This window comes from Plutella xylostella, chromosome 25 (genome assembly GCF_932276165.1).
Source record: "Plutella xylostella chromosome 25, ilPluXylo3.1, whole genome shotgun sequence".
Lineage (NCBI taxonomy): Eukaryota > Metazoa > Arthropoda > Insecta > Lepidoptera > Plutellidae > Plutella > Plutella xylostella.
In genome coordinates, this window is record NC_064005.1 from 1,133,441 (window position 1) to 1,148,808 (window position 15,368).

At 41.3% G+C, this 15,368-nt stretch overlaps 1 protein-coding gene across 6 annotated transcripts in view; it reads right to left on the reverse strand.

Moving 5' to 3' along the window:
• The window catches only part of LOC105381563 (homeobox protein homothorax), a 200,644-nt gene that overhangs the window by 81,130 nt on the left and 104,146 nt on the right, over positions 1-15,368 (reverse strand). For 2 of the 6 annotated variants that reach the window (XM_038107214.2, XM_038107212.2), the window contains exon 9: positions 10,795-10,881. In XM_038107214.2, coding sequence (XP_037963142.1) covers positions 10,795-10,881 — 87 coding nt within the window. Of the gene's footprint in view, positions 1-10,782; positions 10,882-15,368 lie in introns of all 6 variants that reach the window. The other 4 variants (XM_048630193.1, XM_048630192.1, XM_038107213.2 and 1 more) reach the window with 2 other exon arrangements.

A 15,368-nucleotide genomic window follows, 5' to 3' on the forward strand; every position in this document is an offset into this window, starting at 1 on the left:
TAATTTCAATAACCGCCCTGCGGCGTTGTAATTTAAATAAAGAACGAGCGAGTCATTAAGCGAATGAGCTTTTCTGGGGCTAGTGGTATTTTTCGCTTCGGCAACAGAACGCGTTTTGGTTCTAGCACACGCTTGCGGTCAGACGCAACTTGTCTCTCTAAGTGTACCTCGTTATCCTATCCTTGCAGTCCTTACGCCCTGGTACATCTGACTAGCACATGTTTTATTTACGTTTTTGAGGTTTTATACTCAATCAGACAGAGTGCGGTCAAAACGACATCGCGCTCGGTTTAACATACACCTGAACCTTCCTATATTATACCTAGCTATTGATTTAATGGCTACACAACGAACACGCAGCATAATCTCTGCGTGATTATTTCAAATCACCAACCCATTACACTAGAGGTAATCTTCTGTAATGGCTGCAACAACCACACGTCATGTGCGCCGTGCGCTCTGCCTTGTCTATAGTTGACATTTAAGTGTTGCTAGTTTAAAATATTCCCCTGAAACAGCGGAAATTTGGTGTAGGCATTCGTCAAAACTCATGTAACTGTTTACCGTGACGGGCATAATAGACAAGACTTTCATTCTTTATTTACAAGAGTCTACATCAAATAAAACCGTCAGCATCACTAACATCAAACAAAAAGAGTCAAACATAAAAGAATATCAATGAAATCCGTGCGAAGATTCCTCCTGTTCACAACATTATGCAATTATTTACACGATCTCTCGCCTTTTTATCATCAAAGGAGTTACGGTCACGTCAGAAACGGGATGGATATTGACAGCGAGGCGGGAAAGCGAAGGCGGCCATGACACTTTTTTGTTTTTAATTCGAAGTGTCACTGCGGACGGTAAAGCGCGCTTTATGCCGGTGTCGATGCTTTGTTTTTTATTCTCATACACTCGAATTACTGCTGCAAGAGCATAGTGCACGCAATTAAATAGTTGCTTCTTTTTTATTCACGCTTGGCGCTCAGTGCGAAAGGCATTTCATGAGATTATAACCTTTATTGAACTTTGTAGTTTCTTTCTTATTTTTCCGTCGGCTGAACGGATCAGCGACTGGATTACGTTATTTAAGTATCTGTCCTGAGTAATTTCATCTAAAATGAAGGCGATACAGAGGCACCGTAACGAAGGAGCAATAAGTTGCAACACAATAATTTGAATCTTGTCAAATCCCAGATTTTATTGCATACAGTCCGGTGGAGGAAGGTAGAGACCATTTTAGTTTTCAGAATTTATTTAGCAAAGATTTCTCGCTATAAGAAATCATATTAAAGTCGTTGAACGAGGGTTGAGGCCTGATATAAATTTGCGATTTTTATATCCGACTCATTATTATTTTGAAACGCTTGAAATGGCCGCTTATGAATAAAAAGTCCTCTTATTTTAATGCAAAAATATTGCAAGCTGACTCAAGTTATCGGAAAGGGGCCTTTGTGTAGGTGCCGGACCTGTATGACTATATGGACAAGTCTGATTTAATGTATATAAGATTCATTCAGGTAATATTATTTTAAAAACATAAATATTATGCTATTACTTAATGTACCTATTAGCTACCATTTTTCAAACTTTTTCCACTCGATTAGCTAGATATAGTCAAGACTTCTAATAATTTCTTCTTCTATAGAACTTTAATAATAATAACAGCTGACGTTGAATGAACGTCACTTATGAAATTATTAATGTAGATCTGGAATGTCAAGTTACTAGGTAATCAATTTAATAGGAGGTTAACAGCCATTGTTACAATACTATCTTGCATGTATTTTACATCCTACCTTCCACATAAAGATTGCTACTGTTGATTAAAAAATTCTTGGACGTTCAGTCATCCTCTCATTCAAGCCTACTACCACATTCCCGGCATACTATCCGTTATGAAAATGCATCTTTTCCATCAAATTTTTTGTAACTAAATTTTAAAACATGGTATTTTGTCAAATTACTATAATTTTGGTCAAACAAAACTACGACCTGTCAAAATTGAGCTCTTTAAATCATCTGCTTGACCCTTTTTTGTGGCTTTAATAGTTTCGTTAAGGCGTTTTTAAACGAGTCTCGGGCATATTTAGAATAGCTGCCGGTACGCTATGGCTCGACCCTGTACGGAATGTAAATGGGCCAATTTTAAAATTAGATTAAGTAGAAATAAATTGAGAAATACCATGAGATTATTTGAAATATGTAGCATCTGTAGATCACGTGCAGGATATTGGTCTCGATGTTGATGATTGTAAATGCTAACATGAAACCTACATTGTGTTGTGCGTGTGAAATATAATTTTATAAGCCGTAAAGATAACCTAACTGAAGTCCTCATAACTTTTGAACTACTTAACCGATTTTGATTTATTATATTAAGCTAAGGACAATTTACATTATGCCACCTGTCGATAAAAAACGTAGATACGATGCTACTAACAGACTTACATATATACACTTATACACACATATTTTATTTTATTTTTAACAGCCCATTTGTTTTTCCACTGCTGGTCAAAAGCCAAACAATCTTCATATAAAAAATAGTACTTAACTGAAAATGTTTTTTGATACAGTTTAATAATAAGTCTATAGAAATAAGAAACTGTCAGAGTTCGATTCCCGGCCGGCACCTCCGCCGTCGCGTCTAGCGCAGGCAAGATTTATACAAGAGCGTCATTATTCATATCCTAACAAAGCGGGACATAAATTACTTGGCCCGAAAATATCTAAATCCTAATCCATTCGGCGCGCTTGTCCCCGACTGAATCCGATTTTAAAATATTTATGAAAAGGCAAAAAAGGTATCAAAAAAACAAGTCCGAGAGACGAATTAAAAATAACAAAAAAAAGCCTCGAGAGCGAACGTTGGAAAAAAGTTAAAATGACTGTTGTGGGGCATCTCTGTATTCTTTTTTTCATATCGTTCGTTTCATTAGATTCGTTTCCATTCCGGCCCGGATTAGAGAGGTCCCCGTCCGACGGACAAATGCACACGTTGATTTATAACGGCCTCCTTATTTTAAGACGACGATTAGATGTAATTAATCGACATTCGTATCGAAGCAACTTCAAAATAAACAACTACTCTATAGTAAATGTACCTACATTCAAGTTATACACAAGGAACTCCGTACGGACCAAAACAAGCTCCATAAAAATACTGCGAACTTTTAATTTGTTTTGGTTGCCCTTAATAAAAGTGAATTGATAAACGCGAACGATTTCAATCAGTCAATTGTGTCGTGTGCTCACTCCTCAAAGCTGCGTCTCCGCGTCCGCGTGCATTGTTCAGTGACCTAAAGCTGCGTGCACACTCGCGCCGTCCGCAAACACTGTCCGCGGCTCCACGTGCGCCGCACGCCGGCGCTGCGCCTGACAGCTACCAAAATTAGTCACGTGGCCGCTAATAGCCCTATGTGAGGGTGGCTTTACCGTTTTTTTCGCCCCACGCGCTTTTCCTACGGTTGTTGTTTACAACAGTTGGTGGCTATCGATCCGACCTCCCGGATATAGACGTAAATACGACGTTATTCATCGAATGAGCGCCGGCCTCTGTTTGCTCGCCACCCCGGGTTTTGTTGTCTCGGCTGTTTTTCATTGATTTTTCGACCGGACGCAACGTCCCAATTCTATAGCCGTTACATAGGTAGCTATAGGTACGCGTATACATGACGGCCGGTCGCTCGGAGCGGGGTATTATGTATTATCTCCGAAAAGGCTCTCGATGCGCTTTTACGTGTAATCGGGGCCCGGGGTCGGCGCGCGGGTATCGGCGGGGCCTCATCTCCGCTGCCCGAAGGCTGGCGCGGCGTGCATGTGTGCGTGCGGCTCTCGGGGCGCATTGCTCGATTAGCGAGGCCGGCACCGCCACGCCGCCTGATTGGGCCATCCATCACCGCCGCGCCGCCCGCGCCCCGCGCCGCCGCCCTCCGGCCCTCCGCGGTGAGGACTGCCGCGCCGCTGACCGGGGATTATAACCTCTCCGCGCCTCGGCTCAGGAACCACATTGCCGTACGTCCGAAGCTCGAAGCTCCGACTCTACAACGGCGCGTTAATGCCGCGACGCTCACAACAGAGATCGAGGCGTATTTTTAAGACGGATACTTAGTGCGTTACATTATTATACTTTTGTAGTTTTTTTTGTCTCGGGCGTGTAACCCATACGGTGGTGTTTTCATACGGCAGGTCGACGCACCGCTCTGGTTATGATACCGAATGCCTTTGGATTTTTGATTGAGGTTTTATTTTATTTGCAGCGACGTTCGTCCCGATTACGATTCTCGTATTCGTTTACCGCTCAGCCGGTTTTTGTTTCGACGCGTTTTATTGTTCGTTACGAGATCGATTTTAACGATAAGTCTCGGTTTTAATGAAGACGTGGGTGTGCCCATTTTAGTGCCGCGATAGTGACTTTGCTTTTTGCGCTGTCCACTAGCTAAATTGCAAGCTGCCATTTCCTCCAGCACTGTGATCTTGATCCGTAATGGCCTAACCTACATGAGGTTTCAAAATCGTAAAAATTCCGCCCCCGTTATCGTAAAACCGAGGAAATGCGTGTCTGTACGACAGTTACGTAACAATAAACAAAGCAATATAAGTTTGAATTAGCATATAATCGAAGCTCGCGAGGCATCGCGGGTTACAGGTCACGGCAGCCGCATGCACTGTCACGGACAAATTGTTCTCTCACGCAACACGGCGCGGCCACACAGTGTGCACCCACATCTACATTAACGACAAATAAAGATAATACGACAAATTTACGGACACTGACTAATATATGCGATTGACACCAATTAATCGCTGTCTCCTTGTTCGAAATAAATCGTCAAGTGTTTAAACGCTTAAAAATCTCAAGTTACGTGGCATTGTGTTGTGGAGATAGAAAGTTTATTGTTAAAAGGTCGACATATAAAACAGTTTTGTATTTGGAACTTTCGTAATAAACTTGAGGAGAAGTCTTTCATATCCATTATGTTTTCTTAAATAAAGTATAAAACTATTTTATTAGGCAATAAAGATAATGTAGCTGCAACTTTTAAAAGTCGATGTGAACAATGCGACTAGGTGTCCTCCTGCCCTGATCAGCTGTGTAAAGAGCGCCATCTCTTATTCCGCCTACTCATTCGGCGTTGTCGAGGCGGGCGTTTATTGAATAGCGTCTTTTACAGCGTTTTTACGATCGTAAGACATTCGTACACTTCCGTAAAAGGCTGTAAGGGATCGCTTGATTCTGTTAGTGGAGTGTGAGTCAGCTTTATGGCGGGGTAAACGCGCATAGTTGAATAAAGTACGTACCCTCTAAACGGTGGGTGAATTGTTGATGGCACTGTTCGAGGTATTCCTGTCGTAAATTCGTAATCCTTTCGGTTCAGAACACGCATGACGAGGTTTCATGACTGGATAATATGCTGTGTGTGATATGCGATTATTTCTGGGAAGAAAGTTGGGCTTATATTTTACTAGCAGTCCCCGCGCGCTTCGCTTCGCCTTAAAAAGTTTTCCCGTGGGAATTCCGGGATAAAAAGTAGCCTATGTTCTTTCCCAGGGTCTAGACCATATGTATACCAAATTTCATTCAAATCCGTTCAGTAGTTTTGGCGTGAAAGAGTAACAGACAGACAGACAGACAGACAGACAGACACAGTTACTTTCGCATTTATAATATTAGTTAGGATGATATTGGCAACATTATTTTTTTATGCTTCCTCAATAGTCATAATCACCCTTTATTTAATTCTAGTCAACTACACTCGCGAGCAACCAAATCGACTCAAGCCTTGACGGCGCAAACATACATTAATACAAGTAAAATTATGAATAGAAATAATAAAAATGATATGTCATTTAAAAGCTTAAGATGTCAGCTTTAATTTGATATCATTATTATTGAAATCCATTCATCATTTTTGAAATAAATGATGTCTGAACGCAATTGTAGGAAAAACGGGAATTTAGGAAAAAAGGGTATGGGTATCGTATTATACAAATTAAACAAAAAATGTTAAGATAAAAATTTATTTATTTAAATCAATACTTTGTATTGCCCCCTCTTGCCCTAATTACAGCCTGCAGCCTGTTTCTCATAGACCTTATCAACTTTTTGACAGTTTCCTGAGGAATGCCGTCCCACTCCTCTAATAAAGCTGTCTTCAGCTCGTCCACGCTTGCAGGGACTGGATTCCTGGCCCGAACTCTTCTTTTGAGCTCGTCCCATAAGTGTTCGATGGGATTCAGGTCAGGACTGAGCGCAGGCCAGTCCATCGTGCGCAATTCCTTCTCTCTCAGAAACTGCCGACTGACTCGTGCCGTGTGGCAGCGGGCATTGTCGTGCATTAGCACGAAGTCTTCACCGACAAATTCTGCATAGGGCACAACATGACCGAGTAGAATGTCGGTGATGTACCGATCAGCTGTTAACCCGCCTCCTCGGCCGCCTCCAGGCACGAAAACAAGTGCGGTTTTTCCCTCTAGAGAAATACCAGCCCACATCATGCAGGAACCGCCGCCATATGCTACTGTTTCAGCGAAACAACATTGGGCAAATCGTTCCCCCGGACGCCGGTAGACCCGGCCTCTCCTGTCACTGCCATGCAGACACACTCTGCACTCATCAGTAAACAGGACCGACCGCCATTGCGCAATGCTCCAATCGAGATGCTCTCGAGCAAACTGAAGACGCGCTTGTCGGTGGCCTGCAGTCAATTTGGGGCCTGATGCAGGTCTTTTTGGTGTCAAGTTGGCTTCCTTCAAGCGTCTTCTCACTGTCCACTCGCTGACAGCCACTTGTCGTACACGTCTCAGTTCTTGCTGCACATCAACGCCCGTAAGGTGTCGATTGCGCAGCGAGGTTGAGACAATGAAGCGGTCGTCTCTCTCTGAAGTGCAGCGGTGGCGGCCCGTTCTTGGTCTTCGATTGAAGGCACCAGTCTCTTGGAACCGTCTGTATACTCGGGATACAGCAGACTGGCTCAAGTGGAGCTGGGCAGCGACTGCTCGCTGACTTAACCCTTGTTGCAGCAAGGCAACAACTTGAGCAGCTTCTTCTGGTGTGGTATCCATGGGTTTGCGAAAACAAGGAATACAATGCAACGAGATGTGTACCGGTCAACTTGCAACAAGCGACTGATAAGGTACACCGGATGTGGAAAGGTTTTATAGCGGGATCAGGTAGCGCAAGGCGTGGATTCCTAATGAGGTAATTAACACTGACGGGCAATTAAAATGCGTCATTAAATCTGCGCTTAGTTTTTTTTTATGGTATTGATCTTAATTGAAAGCCTAATTCTTCAGCTTTCGAATGACATATCACTTTTATATTTACCATTTATCGTTTTAGGAAAATCAATGTATATGTGCGCCGTGAAGGCTTGAGTCGATTTGGTTGCTCGCGAGTGTATAACTTTGTTTAACAATAAACCGTATGCGTTGGATGACTATTAATTTGAATATCAAAGTAAATAAACAACGAGTCTGGTAGTCAAATAGAGTGGACGGTCGCGCGATACGGATCTCCAACTGCGCCTCGCCGGCAATCGATACCGGCCATACAAAGTAACGTTTTAACGCTCATTTAGACGCCAGAACGAATCACGGGCTGTTATTTAAATTGCTCAAGACTTGACTGTAATTTAACCCGAGAAAAACGGGTTTTTGAAGCGAATTTCGCGCTATCTCATCTAAAATCCGCAATAGAATATACAACTCCGACTTGATAGCGCAATTCTCAAACGCTATAAAGTAAATATGTATGTGGCGGATGATATAAGCACTCGGTCATTGTGCGGCGGTGTAATGAAGCCACGAATGCAATTTTCGAGCTGACCTCGGAGTGCTAAATCGACAATGCGGCGAAGAACCTTTAAAATCTCCAAGCGAAATGAGCACTTCGAGGCAGCCGGTAATGTAACTAAAATGCATTTCAGGGCCCGAGCGGTGAGCTTTGTGTTGCACGAAACGAGATTAAGATTACAAGTTACAAGAAACTATGGGAGCAGTACCGCTGTAATACAAACGAAGGTTGCATTGCGTCGTGGAGGCGCTTGCGACGTTGTGCGCCGCGCCGAGCGCTAACGAACACCGATTCTCGCTCTAATTTGCGGACATGGCGAGCGATCGATCTCATTGGATTTTTTGAAAAAGGAACCGAAAGCACCTTATGAGCCGCGGTACTAATTGAGCAATTTACTGCTGGCCCGCTCGCGCTCACGTATCGCCCGCTCGTCATCTCTGTCGGCCTCTAATTCGCATTCCGCATTCGAAATTAGAATATTTAAAAATTAGTTCGTTTTTCATGTTTAGGCGTAAGCCTATGGTAATTATTATGCTCGAGGGCTCGACTTGATAAATGAGTTCACGGACCGAATCGGAGGAGGTAGGTACACAAAAAATCGCCTTGGAGACAAAATAGATATGACTACCCACGCGGCGATAAACAATGTTATTTTTATTCAAATCTGTCTGATATAAAAATGGAATTCTAATCTCTAATGCATATTTACAGTCATTAGATTAATGCGCCGTATGATTAATATCAGTAGATGTGCACAACAATTATAAAATGAACGTTAAATTAGCAATTTGGGGTAAAGCGTCTGTGCGCGGGCAACCCCGGCACATTCCGCGTTGCCATGGCGACGGCGGCGCGCGGTCCCGCCGCCATTCACCCTCACTCCACAAACGAAATACGACCTTATTTTTTGCAGCCCAAGGAGCTAATTACGAATGCCACTTAATGAAGTTATAACATTCCGTAACGACACCCAGAATCGTCAATAAGCAATGAAACTGCGACCTTAATGTCTGCCAGTAAAGTGCCGTTTCGAATGTGCAAATGACTTAAGAATAGCAACATAAGGAATTGTTTTATCTCTTTCGCACCTCGTAAAGAAGTTGTGTGTCGTACTCTTTCGTCGCGGCTGAGTCCTTTCTTATTGAGGGCGGGATTGATTCCGTCTGTATCATCTCTTTCCGTCGCCGCTGCGTTCCGACCAGGTTCCGACGGTGATCCGTCTTCGGCAGCATTCATTCGGGACGTTAGATAAAAATCGCAATTGTAACGAAGCCCCTTCGAATAAATTGACTTTGCTTCCGATTCCATTTTCGATTTTACTTACTTCAAATTCTTTATTACTTTTATTTTTGTACTTAAATTATTAATACTGCGTAACAATATTTTGTGTGCCCGTACTCGTAACACTTTAGCACAGAGTCCAAGTATTCTAGGTCTAGATTTTACGAAGTCTCTACTAAACAGCTAAAGCCCGGTAATTGATATAGTGTGTAATGGAAACGGGTAATGTAGCTGACGTGTTGAAACAAGAGCGAGATAGATGCACGCAAATCACACTGGCAAGAGTGAAATGGCTATTGTTTTCCTGTTATCCCGAATAACGGCTGAAGTGCATTACGCTGTCTGAGTAATTTGTAACTGTATTCCTATAGATATGAGGACTAATTTGGATTGATGGGGTCAATGTGGTCTGTGGGACGCGTCGATAGATGGCGCTGGGGTATTGATTCGAATTTTGAAAACTGGTCGGAGATGAGTTAGTTGCAGAAAGGATTTCGCTGTAGGTATTTAGTTTAGCAGTTACAGACGTCTGTGAGCCTAGTACAAATGTACGGTTATTAACAAGATTGATTGTTATTTTGGCAGCGATTGTTCTGAGGATTTTGTTTCTGTCGTCAATGCGTCATCTTCTGCGATATGATAAATTAGTTTACACTCGTAACTAGTGCTTGCATTTTCTACTCGTCGTCTTTTGTTCATTCATGGCATCGCATCTTTTCTTTTCTACGAAAAAGTGTCATAGGTTCGTTGACGTTGCTGACAGAAGCGACCTTGTCCGCCCGCCGAGATGTCAGCGCCGATCTCCCGATAGCGGCTTGATCGATGACCTGTCATTCGGGGACTCCTATCGAATCTTACGTCGATGTGTTTAGAAAAAATACACTAAAACCAGCAACGCATACGTATCTTGATTATTGGCAAAGTTATAATATTATTAATACGGTTATAATATTATGAACTATTGTATTGTGAAAAACATTATTGAAACTTAGAAGTCGTGCCACGACGGAAAACGAATTTAGATAACTTTTATTTTTAGAACCGAATGTATTAAATGAGCATGATTTTCTTTTGTTATGGTAAATAAATTACTTAAATTTAGTAGGTTACAAATTCCTTGCATCTTCTAATCTAGATAACACAGAATCCAACAAAGAATTATCATCATAAGAAAACACAAACAAGACTTTATCTAACCTACATGGGGTTTGGCGCCAAAACTGCTGTCCCTATGACCTTGCGAAGATTGGAGCGCAAACAACCTCCTTGATGGATGGGCCGCCATATCTCTGAGTGACGTCACAAGGTGAGTTGGAAAATCGAAAATGGCGGCGGCGGTTGACAGATGTCATGTTTAGGGCACATGGGCACATGCAGTTGTTGTCAATTTTAAGAATTATAACTCTGCGCACTTTTTAACAGTAACATTGAAAATCAGCCAAGCCTAAGACCTAGTTTAACCATACTTTGTAAGATCATTTACACCCTGTTATATCATAACAAGGGATAAGTTGTATATTTTTGACATAGGTATCTGTCAAGAATTCAATATGAAATTTTTATTTTAGATGACACTTACAATGTAACAGGGGGTTAATGATCTAACAGGCTATGGTGAAACTAGGCACGCTGGTACCATTGCTTCCCTGACATGACAGAGTCGGCCAACCTCCGCCTCCGCTCTGCAGCCCTAGTATATTTACCTGGGTACTCACCGGGGCTGCCGAGGAACACGGAGGAGTATACCCTCCGCGCCACGTCGGGGGGGGAGGACCATTCCCGCCGCGACGGACACCATTTGCCTGTGAAAAAAAAGAAACGTTAGTCTTTGGTAAGCGACGCCATTTAAATTTTATAATGGTGTATAGAACCAGCGCTGTGGTCTTATTCTCTACAGCACATGCTGAGCTGGCGCCTTTTTAATGCTCTGTTTAGCAACCTGTTGTGTTATTGTTTGTTTTGTATTGTATTATTTTCTGAATTGTTGGTGTTGTTTACAGAGTGTCAAATAAATGTTTCTTTATCTTAATAACACCGTTAGGTTCCTAAGGGTGCCTTACTTTAACCACTGATGTGTTTGGTATCACAAATTATTTCAAATCAAGAAGAATTATATTATTATGAGCATAGTCTTCAATCTCATACAAAAATATTAGTATCTTCTGGGAAAGAAGCACTGCACTCACTGTTTAGAACATAAAAACAAATAACATTTCGTATATACCATTTCATTCAAAAATAGAACCCTCTACGTTAGTACAGATAGAAAAAGCCATTACAATTCTCTCTAATGGCCTCCAGCTACTACACATGCGACATCTTTTTTCAGCCCACTGTCGATTCGAGACGAAAAAATACTACATTAAGCTCTTCCCGCCTATCTAATGGATTCGACCAACTCTCACAGGACCTAAGCGTCATTCATTACGTGGAAAAAAAACATAAAAAAGAAAAAAAAGTCTCGACTCGAAAACACACCTCTTGGGAGCGCAAAGATGTTACCACCCCAGTTCTTACCCCAATGAGGGGCGCAATATCATACACCATTAGCGATTTTGCTTACTTTTTTAACGGTGTCACACCGTATACATTACTTTTTGGTGATAATGGAAACGCCGCGTTATGCCACACAAGCATTTTTATGGAGACGCGTATATTTGATGAAATATGACCATCATAATATTATTGAGTTCACTTAACATTTTTGATCATATCTTTATATCAAAATCATTGCTATTAATGTCGTATAAGTTAAAATAAAATGTGCAATTATATGAAAAGGCATTCCGGGAAATTATATTGGCTTGCTCCTTTTGCGATTCTTTTAATTGAAGAATAATAACGAGTTCTCCTATAATCGGTCCGCAGCGGGCAACACCGTAGGGGGTATTCCGAATTTGAAATTTGAAAAGAACACAAGCGCCGTAAGTTCGGTTGGTATCGTGTTCTTTTTTTGAATTCGAAATTTGGAATGAGAGCGTTGCACGGAGCGCAATGGTGCATGTATGATTGATCGCGCCGCGGTGACGCGCTATGCTAGCAAAAATGAACATTCAATTTCAGAAAAGTCCTTGACCTCTCTGTAACAACTGTTCCCCACTCGTAGCTCACATAAATCGTTTAAAAATACACCAACTTCAACAACCCCTGATGAGGAACAGCACATAAAAGTAAAATTGCATTGTCACAACAGCAAATGAGACCATCAACGAGCCGGTAAGAAAGTTGACGCCATAAAACGAATACGGGGAATCTTGTAACCGAAATAAGGAAGGCACTCTAAGTAGGAATTAAAGTAAAATTGTCGAGGTGTGACTCCCTCGATGGGATATAACGATGTAACGTTCCCAGCTATATTCATAAGGCGAAAAATTGTAATAACCTGTGCGAGTTTCAAAAAAAGGGCGCGAAGCGAAGGTGGCAATAGTATATTATTTATATGAGGGCGGCCGCGACCCCGGCGGGGGATTTGTCCGGGAAATTGTCTAAATATGCCGTTATTTTCATACATGTGCATTAAAAAAAATACAGAAAATTGAGGCAAAGGAAACAATACGACTCCGAGCAGCGATCAAAAGATAGCAATTAGACATTCATCGTTGTTTTGTTTCTGGACGGAAAATTAAAACAATTACTCGGAATATTACACCTTCGCAACGGTTTCGTTGATTCGTATCGTTTCTGAACGAGTGTTGCTGTGTTTCTGAGCTTAATAACAGATATTAAAACATTGTATGAGAAACAGAATTAGATCTTCCGAAAGTAATAATTTTCACGCAACCTACAATTAGTTTTATTCGATAATTGCTGAGCCAGAATATTTGGACCTGTGAAGAGGTAACTTTAGTACGGCCTCCTGTGCGTCTGTTATTTAGCCGTGGGTCAGGTGGTTTTGGCCGAAATATAGGTTTAATTACTGTTATCGGATCGTTTCTTCCATTGTAAGGGTTTTGGGTTAAATATCTATTCTGAGAATGGGATTTTTCTTTTTTTTATTGAATTTGAATGCTTGTATTACAATTATTTCATTGTTTTAATTTAAAAATAGACGGATCTTTCCTTTAATACACAATATAGGCTAACGTTTACAGAGCCTGAGTTTAATTGACTACCGTAGAAGTCAAACCATACACCTTTTTTTTAAAACATGGCGATATTATATCATTTGGAAAAAAAACAAAATCATAGAGTCGATAGAGTTTACTTAAAAAATTACTCGACGACGCTTGACAAACGGGCAGAGACAATTATAACAATTTTTCAATAAACTCGCCGTCGGCAGTCCGTTTCACTTATAATTGTGGCAAAAACTTCTCAAAAAGGGCCGCTGGATGCTTATGAAATTGCCATCGGCAGCGCTAAGACGTCGCCTGCCATCCACCATCCTCCTAAATTACATCCCTTTATAATATAAGTGTAGAAAAAGGTGGACTTAATGCTAAAAGCATTTGCTACCAGCCAACCTACCTACTTATATAAAGTGTTTATGACCCTAACTCCTATTGCTATCGAGTTTTTATAAACATTTTATTTAAGTATAGGTAGGTTGGCTGGTAGCTAATGCTTTTAGCATTGAGTCCACCTATTTATTCTACACTTATCTTATAGGTATGTCATAATCATTTTCTATTTAAGTGGTTATTATTGACCCTATGTTGAAGGTCCCGGATTCGATTCCCAGCCGGGTTAGATATTAAAATCTGGGTATAATATATGGTCAAAATGTTCTTTTAAATGAATTTGATTTTTGAAATAATTTAATCACTCCACAGACTGTCTTTTTATGTCCGTGCTTTTTGAAGAGCGGTAAGTAATATTATGTAATAAATAATATATTATGTTAAAAAAACGCCGTCTTCAATGTTGAAGTACATTTACAGCGCATTAGAATATTACCAAATAAAAACGTAAGTAAATTTTGATATGAATTGATAAATGAAATGTTATAAAAAATTTGGCCATTTGACGTGTAAGTGAAACTTTTTCATTGCTCGGGTGTATTATTATTAGAGAAAAACATTCGGTTTACAATTTTTAACTAACGGCACACACAGTAGCTTTTATAGAACCAACTTGACGCACAAAAGCGCCATTTTAACCCTCCAATGGCCACATACCAAATTAACACCTTGACTGCAATTATCTGCCAAAAAACTATCATGAATTATGGCCGACCGGGGAAGCAGCACGAACGCTTTATTTCTTATTTATTTTACTCATTTGGACTCCTCAATGAAAAGGGTTATCGTTTTGTTGTGTTAGCTTTAACGACCAAAGTTATTCCAATTGGGATTGTGACGAGAATGATGGGATGATTTTGTATGATTGACGATGGGTTTTTACTGAAGATTTTCTGTTAGGAAAGGGAAAAATTATACTGCTATGGCTGCGCTTGCTATTAAGAAAAACATGAAATGAATATTGGAAGAAAAAAGTGCAGGAAATCCTCAATTCCATCACGATACCTCCTCAAAAATGCACTAATTGCGCCGCCCGCCCAACCGGCTGGGCGGATCAGGCGGCCGACACCGACCACCCTATTTTCACACCCATAAAACCCATTTTGCAACAAACGAATCCGATGCGTCTTTTACTGTCTTATTCAAGTTGAAGACTTCACTTTCTTTGCAGACTTTGTAAGGTCTTAAGCTCCGTACGGCTTGTCGTTCGATAGTAAGCTCTGCAGGGGTGTTAATGGGGGGTATATTCGTCCGGCACTCGGTCAGGTCGTCGACATTTTCCGGAGGAGGGTACAGACCTGCGTACGGCACCTGACAGGGAGTGTAAGTCATCCATAGGCACCGCCGGCCGATCGATAGGACTCGCCTATTGGGGTATAATTGACGTTCCGTAGCGCGGTTGAGGGTTAATTTTCGAATTTCGAACGCCCGTTTCGGCCTTTGTTCTTTGTTTGCAATGGATATTGTTATGTTTTTATAACGTCTACATGGGAAGGAGGTTGGATGAAATCGATAGATAACGGACCTCAGAACAAGTACTATACATACCTACTGTGTAGCCAGACCTAAAGCTAAAAGCAATAATTGCTAGTATTATAAACATTGATCCCTTTCCAACTTTAATACACGTATTGGCAGCGACACAGTATCGAAGTAAAACATTTAAAGTGTCAGCGCACCACAAGTGGCCATCCATTAGACGGGCGACAGTTCCGGGCTTTTTTGCCGCCGTTTTGACATCTGTCAAAGTGACAGCTAGTGTCAAGGCCACCGCTAGTCGATCATTTGTGGCTATTGACGTACTGTAGTACCCTGGATGTTTCGCGTAT